General features: G+C 39.8%; 1 protein-coding gene across 1 annotated transcript; it reads left to right on the forward strand.

Annotated features, from left to right (window-relative positions):
* The first annotated feature begins 4,072 nt into the window (after positions 1–4,072).
* Positions 4,073–7,749, forward strand: fitm2 (fat storage inducing transmembrane protein 2). The gene is made up of 2 exons (XM_084367856.1): positions 4,073–4,301; positions 5,255–7,749. The coding sequence occupies exons 1-2, from the start codon at positions 4,129–4,131 to the stop codon at positions 5,862–5,864; spliced, it is 783 nt and encodes a 260-aa protein (XP_084223982.1). The 5' UTR covers positions 4,073–4,128; the 3' UTR covers positions 5,865–7,749.
* The last annotated feature ends 327 nt before the right edge of the window (positions 7,750–8,076 follow it).

Below are 8,076 nucleotides of genomic sequence, written 5' to 3' on the forward strand. Positions count from 1 at the left end.
TTATTTTTTTGTTTTTATTCATTATATACTTTACAACTATTACCCACTGTTTCTTATTATTAAATTACATTTAGGACGTTGAACCTCATAGATTGAGGCTGCCTCACTGACACTGAGCACTGTGGTGAAGGATGCATATTAAACAAACAGGAGAAAAGTGGCTGCCGAGTCAGCGTTCATCTCCAGCTGTTGTCTTTCTATGAAGGACCACACATCCTCTGCCATGTCTAACAACAGACTGAGGACACTGCAAAGATACACTGCACCACTTGAATCTGCAGCTACTGAGGTCAAAGAGATCACTGAGACCAGAGCTGTGACACTGGGGGACAAAAGCAAGGACACAAGATCAAATGACATCTGGTGCCATTATGACATTATCATTTTTTCTTTTTTTTTGGCTACCATCATGTGATTATAAACCCATTGCAGTTGTGTATTCATGCAACTGATCCTAAACTATATGCAATTCACATGATTATCATCTGGATTAAATCCTCAAATCATAGATTTCTCAATCTGGTCTCCTTCAATAAAGACGTCAAGGTGGACTGATCCTGAATGAACACAGTGCGGCTCTGAGGGTTTCTGTGGTCGCTCAGGTAAACTCTCTGAAGTCGCCCGTTCAAAGGCTCGCAGCAGACATCCTCACAGGCTCAGCAGAGTTCTGTCAGACTGTGACTTTGTGTCTAAAATGCACAGACGGCTCCATCAAAGAGGCTCAGAGGGCCTCCGTCGTAAAGGTCAACAGCACTTAAAGTTCCCGGGGTCACGTCTTGTTGTTGCTCTTTGAGCTTGACCGGTTTGCTTTTCCACTCGTCTGAAGGGCAAACTGAATCAACATGAAGTGCTTTTTACCCTCTTCCAGTTTGTTTGTTTTTAATTTAGAGTTGCATGTGTTTTCTAATTATGATTATCGTTGTGTTTTCTTTCAATTTTATTTCATCTGCTTGGTTTAGTCAGATATCTTTAGAGAGTCATATCATCGGTGCAGGCTGGAGGCATTACTCTCTCTGCTGAAAGTGAACCCTTGTACTTGTGGGATCGGGCGTTTTAAATTTAGAACCGGCCACATACGTGCCACTTCTGACACATAGTTAATGTTTCTATCATTGCACATCAAAGAGGGGAGAAAGGCTTTGCAGCAATCTAAAACAGATCCTTCAAACGGGTGAAACTGGTGAAGGTGTGCAGACAGAATGATGGATGGTGGAGAGGGTGCAGTGAGTTTGACTGAGGAACTCTGTTCTTGTGGTTTAAACAACCGAAAAAGTTAAGAACCAGTGCTGTAGTGAATTAAAGATTTGATATTGTAATTCACAGAGTTAGGTTATTAATTCCACTTCCTGTTTAAAATACTAAAGCAGTTTCTAGGTGGTATATCTGTGGATATGTCTGCAGGAATGAGTCAGAAAACAAACTGATGCTGAAATGGGTCAGAACTGGGAGAGGATCATTCTCCACCCAGACTAGACCAGACCAGACAGTCTTCCCAGACCCTCCCACACCCCCTGCAGCATGACATCATCTGTCTGGGTTGAGACGCTGCAGGGCGGCTGCATACAAAAGCTCGCCGTGACCTTGTCGTGTCTGAAAGGTGATGAGGAGAACTCAGTGGCCTCCTGTAATTATCAGAGAGGGAACATAAAAACTTTGCACCAACAGTATTCATGGCGCTTTGGTGGTGTCAGCTAGGTGCCTCTGACAGAGTAACTGTACCACAAAACTCCAGCGCTTACACCTGAGTCACAGCTCTTCTAATTAAATCAGTCAGTGGTTGAAGGACGACCAAACATATCTCAACAAAAACTACAGTATTTGTCTGCAGCATCAGCAGGCAGGGACAGTAAAACAACGTGGTCAACGTGCAGCTTCTCCTCCTGAGTGTTGGAATAATCTCAGAGCTCAGTCGGGACAGTTTTTTTTAAATAATTCACAGCAACAGTTTCCACTCTGCACAGCAAAGCTTTAGCCTGCAGGACAGTTTGTCAGGTTTCACCACCCCTTCTCATATTTACATGAGATTTCCACTCTCAAAGAGGATCCTCTCTGTGTTTGCATTTAGCATGTTCACATCGGGATATCTGCAGTACAGCAGCAGTAGAGGCAAACTGTGAAGCATTTTCAGTATTTTAGTGCATCAGATGTTTCTGGTATGAAGACTTTTTAATCAAACCGCAGTTCTTTTGGATAAATTAATCTTAACTGTAATATGCAAATATTTGATTTAGATGCATTTTGTTTGTAGTCTGGCATCGGTGCTTGCAGAACAATCAGCCAAATACCAGGCAGGCCTGGAAAATTGTATTTTCTAGGAGAGGCTTGTTTGCCAAGTCGGAGTGCATCAAGGACAAACTTTGTCCTGCTTTCAGATGCTGGAAGAGGAGATTTATTTTGCCCCACTGCAATCGCATCAATCAGAGAGAGTCAAGCTGCCTGTTGGCCCAAGTTAAAAATTATTAGTCTATTTTCACAGATGGTGAAATGAACAGAAATCCAAAAAAACTTGTGATTTACATGCACAATGGGCATTCGTTCCATATTAAAGAAAACAATTTCAAGTGCCATTCAATCCTCAAAAGGGATTTTACTATTGTGTGTGACTAAATCCCCACATTATAATGACCATATTGAAATGTTATCAAAGAGCAGAGGTATTGTAGGTAGTTTCATAGATAAATAACGCACAGTGCATCTCCCTGGTGATGAAGCACTGTGCTCCAAGTGGTTTTAAGGTGAAGTGAGAGAAACATTATCACCATAATCAAGCACATACACAACTTCAATTTGAACAACAGTCTCCAGCTGAACAGAGGACAAACATGAATTATTTAGATGCAAAAATCCAATTTCGACTTTCAGTTTGCTTCTCTCTCATCCAGCCAGATCTACAAATATTTGCATATTCAACAACTTCAAGTTGCCAGCATTGTGTCTGTGATTGAGGCTGCATTTGGTCTCTCGCAGTGAGGCCGGCATGAGCGTTAAGACCTGACACGTTGACCCCCTGTCTTACAGCCACATGCCACACGACGAGGCTCCGTCTGAGCAAACATGACCCAGAGCAGGACAGCAGGAGCGTGTGTGTGTGTGTGTGTGTGTGTGTGTGTAGCTGAGTCTTTTCAAACAATGATCCTGAATATTTTTTATTTTATACCTTTAAAAGTTATCTCATTGTCTTTTTTTTAATTATAGTCTGTCACTGTAACCAATAAATAATACATGAGTATTACATGAGTTTACATGAATTAGATTCAGCTGACTGTTGTTCCTAGTACTGCTTAACTGTTGCTCCGTTATGGATATTATCACTGCCCAAATGACAAGCAGGACAAACTACAGTACTAGTTCTTGGCAAAAATACTTATGAGTAATGGGAAAGAAAATGTATGACATGTTGCAGTGGTAGTTAATCTTTCATGAACAGGTTGAGGTGTTATGGGAAGCTGGGAATGGCTGCAGGTGATGAGACGATCAAACTTAAACAATATCTATTTTTTCTACTTGTATTTAACCATGAAAATACTCCATTATATTAATGTGTAAGTAGTATTTCACTGCTGCAGTTGGTTGAGGCTATTTTATTTAATGTGGATAGTTTAAGATAAAATAATCATTTATTAGTCCCACAATGGGGAGATTTGTATTATTAATGCAGCAAAGGGAATAGCAGAAATAGAGAGCATCAATTAAAACAGTAATAATAGTAAGTAAAAAAAAAAAAAAAAAGTAAAAAGGCAGTAAGAACAATATTAACAATAAAAAAAGAAACAAAACTTCAACACAATTGCACATTAATCCATAGTGCATTGTATTGTTTAAGCTCATTATCTGATTTACACGAAAAATTAATTTGTAAAGTACCTAAAGCTGTAGTTAGGTAAAAGGTAAGGTATATAATATAATATAATATAATATAATATAATATAATCATTTGGTATAAGGTAGTACGCTGGTCGGACTCTAGGTGGGGGTATTGCGCCTGAATTTACCGGCTTGCGATCTGCCGTTAAAAATTCATCGAAGAAGAAGAAGAGCTCGGAACACCCGGCCGAAAAGCCTCATTGGCTGAGCCGCTGTGACGTCAGAATCACTCCTGCACCGGCTTGTGTGGTCAGTGTTGTCAACATGGCGGCGGTAGATGTCATTGTGGACAACTTGGTGACGCTGTGGAGGATACCTGCCGTCCGGCAGAACCTCCACTGGATGTTTTTACTCATCTCAGTCGTGGGATCGATTCTGAAGGAGCTGGAGCTCATCCCGCAGACTTATTTCAGCAGCAGCAAAAATGTCCTGAATGTGTAAGTAGCGTTAGTGCTAATGTGTTGTTTGCTAGCTCAGGTTAACTGAACTACTGGATGGATGAACACACCTGTCGCTGACTGTAAGGTGGCCCGCTGATAACAAACATGAGGAAAGTGCCATCACTTATTCTTCAGGTTTTCCCAGACCTTGTGAAAATAAAAATAAGCAACGCCGGAGTAATGTAGGTCAAAGGTAAACTGGAGCTGTGTAGCTAATTGCTTTGCTGATCAATGTCCCCGCCATTGAATAGAAATCAAGTTGGGACGGTTGAACACAAAATAATTTACAAAAGAAAACATAGATTAGATCACTATGAATTAACCGTTAGGCTAACTCAGGGTGATTTTCAGTTAGCAAAAGTCAGCCCAGTAAAAAAAGAAGTATTGGTTTCGCTTTAGCCTTTTATAACAGTAAGCTACATCTCTCTATAAAATGTTTCTGTCTATAGATGGAAAGTGTATTTGAAGCTAACCCCTTTGGGTTTGGTAGGAATAAGCAAAGACTATTTTAATAACGATTTTATATTTTCCTTGTCTCTTTGTGTTCTTGTAGAACATACTTGCTGTTAAGATGATTAGGATTACTAAACCAGTTGCTTCCCACTGTATACTGTTAAATGGAAATTAATATTTTGATAGCTAAATAATAGCAAGAATGCCAAGCATTTGCTGGCTCCAGATTCTCAGATGTGATGATTTGATGTTTTTCTTTGTCTCACATGATACTAAACTAAATATCTTTGGGTTTTGGACAGTTGATTAGACTAAACAAGACATCTGAAGCTGTCAACTTGGGCTGTGGGAGCCGTCATTTCTCATAATTCTCTGATATTTTATTGACAAAAAAATCAAGAATGTAATCACCAGAGTTGGTTCAAAGTGCAGATTACAGTATTATCAGTATATTATTACTGCTAAGTGCGTGTGTGAATGCCTTCCTTCTCTTGCAGGTATTTCGTCAAAGTCTCCTGGGGGTGGACGTTGCTCCTGCTGACACCCTTCCTCCTCCTCTCCAACTCCACCTTCAACAGAAGTGTTTACTTCCTCGGCCGACGCCTGCTGTCTCTGGTGGTGGCAACAGCCGTCTGGTACATCTGCACTGAGACCTTCTTCTACATCGAGGATGTGACCGGCTCGTGTTATGAAACTGACAGCATGGATGTTATCAGCAAGGAGTTCACGTCCAAAGTCAGCTGCAGGCGGGCCGGCTTCCACTGGCACGGGTATGACATCTCAGGACACTCCTTCATCCTGGCCTACTCTGCTCTCTTCATCATAGAGGAAACGGCTCCTATGGCCTTCCTGAAGACAGCAGCTCTCTCTTCACTGCCCAGGATGGTCCTAAACCTGCTGTACGTGGCCTTGAATCTGTTACTGATCATTTGGATGTGGATGTTTGCCTGCACCTCAGTTTACTTCCATGATATGTCTCACAAGTTGCTAGGGACCACATGTGCTTTCTTGGGTTGGCATCTGACATATCGGGTTTGGTATCTAAAACCTTTGTCACCAGGTCTCCCTCCTCAGCGTCACCCAAAAGAACAGAAACAGCATGCTTAAGCTGCAGTCATACTTTCCTGTACAGCCATCCAACAAACACACTACAGTTGATGTTATCTGTCTTCAGGTCCAAGCAGCCCACGCTATTTTAAGTTATTCCCTCCTCACTGAAAGGTCGTTTTGTACAGGATGACTGACTTGCAGTTCCTCCGTGGTGTTTGGCAGCTGCTGTTCCCAAAATGACTCTTGGTAATCTGAGATAAAAGCAAGATGCTGCTCTGCTGCACAGCTTCAGCCTCTCACCTCCAGCCTCTGTGGCTCCCTCGCTGCACCATTGTCTCCCCCGTTTGCTGCCTTATTGTGCTTTACTAAGAGAAATCAGTTTTTAGACAAATGAATGGGAACACTTGAGAATGTTTACAGCTCCTCCAGTTGTATAGCACAGATGATGTGTATTTTTGTAGACCAATGTACAGTAGCTACTCACTGTTTTTATAGGGAACTACCTACAGAACAAAGTCCGAGCAGACACTGTAACTACACCGGCCCGCATTTCATTTAAATGAGCTGTCCATTTTTTATCACATGTTGTTTGGAGTTTGTTTGTCTGTGTGTCAACACTATATGTAAAGGCTGCTCAGAGGATGTAGGACTTGAATAGCAGATGTAATTAAATTAATTTTAATGTGTGATCATATTTAAACTGTAGTTGTAAGCCAAATTACTTGCTTCAAGGTGCAAATTGTGATTATCATTAGTATTATTCTTTAAAAGGTTTTAAAAGTTAAGGCTGGAAATAATGGCAATAACTTCTATTGCCGATTATTCTGCAGATATTTTCAATTGTGACTAAAACAATATATATCTGGATATTTAGAAATCTTCTCAAAAGCAGCTCATACATGCTCAGACTGGATGATAAAATTAATCGTCAGGATATTTTTTGACCAAATATCTCTTTCAATATTGACAATATTGTAGAGACGACTATTGGTGCTTTCAAAAACTACTAACACAGTGGGATTTACAAGTCCAAGTAAAATGATCTGGTAAGTTTAGAAATCGCTTTAATGTAATGCAGCCTTTAAAACCAGGAAAAGAAAACACTTATGGCATATCATGATATAACAATATCTAAAATCTAAGAAGACGATAGTGTCATATCACAATATAATATCGATGTATTGCCCAGCCTTATCAGTGACAGGGGTCCATCAAGGATCCTAACGCCCAAGGTGATGTCTTCAGGTGTCTTGTTTTGTCCAAGCAGTAGTCCAGAGCCAAAAGACATTTCATTTACTTCCACATAGGACAACGAAAAGTACCAGATCTTGATGATTAAAAGGCTGAAACTGGAGGCTATTTGTGCCTAAAAACAATTAATAATTTATCAAAATAGTTGCAGTATTTTTTTCTGTTGATGAAATAACTGATTAATCAACTAATTGTGTCAGTTGTAATTGTGTTTGTTGTCAACAACTTGAAATGACAAAAACTGAATTCAACCCGTGAACAAGTATTGTCAGATGCAGCCAAAGCATGATTAATCTCATTCCTTTGTGCCATAACGCTCTATTATTGTCCAAAAACAGGCTGTAGTTTATTTTCACTCCCACATCAAAAGTCCTGCTGCCATAAATACTCACTAGAGCACCAAATGTGTATCAGTCCACGTCTGAAAATAGTCCCGTTCAAATTGTATTTACCCCCATGTGAGTGACGTCTTATGAAAACTACAGTGCCCGGTTTGTTTTGGATATTACATCTGTTTTAACTGGCTTGAGTTTGTATTTGTTACCTGTTAGTCCTCACTAGGAACCAATAGACTGAGTGCTACAGATATTGGTAGGTAAGCTGTTAAGTATTTAAAAATGTGTTGTTGGTTTTGTTGACAATGACAAGTGGGATTTGTTGACAATGACAATAAAAAAGAATAACAACAGCCTCAACCTGTCACGGGCAATGTTTGGGAACTTAGGTGCATGTAAAGCATAGCTGATTTTTTTAAATTAAATAACTCTGTTCATTACATGTCAAATACATAATCAGAAGCTCTACAGTGACGAGAACAAAGAGGGTGAAGGTGAAATAAAAACCAGGATGTGTGTGTTCCATTTTTCATTATTTATTTTGTCATTGATGGCAACTGAATAAATTAAGGCTTATGAACAAACATCATAAAAAGCACCATAAATAAATGCATATATATAAATATAAAAAATAAAAAGTAAAAAATAAAAAAATACTATTGTGAAATATAATGGCCACAAAT

The sequence above is a fragment of the Pagrus pagrus genome (assembly GCF_965226575.1).
Source record: "Pagrus pagrus genome assembly, chromosome: 11".
NCBI classification, from domain to species: domain Eukaryota; kingdom Metazoa; phylum Chordata; class Actinopteri; order Spariformes; family Sparidae; genus Pagrus; species Pagrus pagrus.

What these genes read in the sequence shown, in the direction of transcription:
- fitm2 (XM_084367856.1), top strand. Translation starts at nt 4,129, where the DNA reads ATGGCGGCGGTAGATGTCATTGTGGACAACTTGGTGACGCTGTGGAGG. An exon ending in AGCAAAAATGTCCTGAATGT is followed by an intron (nt 4,302 to 5,254) that starts GTAAGTAGCGTT and finishes CTTCTCTTGCAG; the next exon opens with GTATTTCGTCAAAGTCTCCT.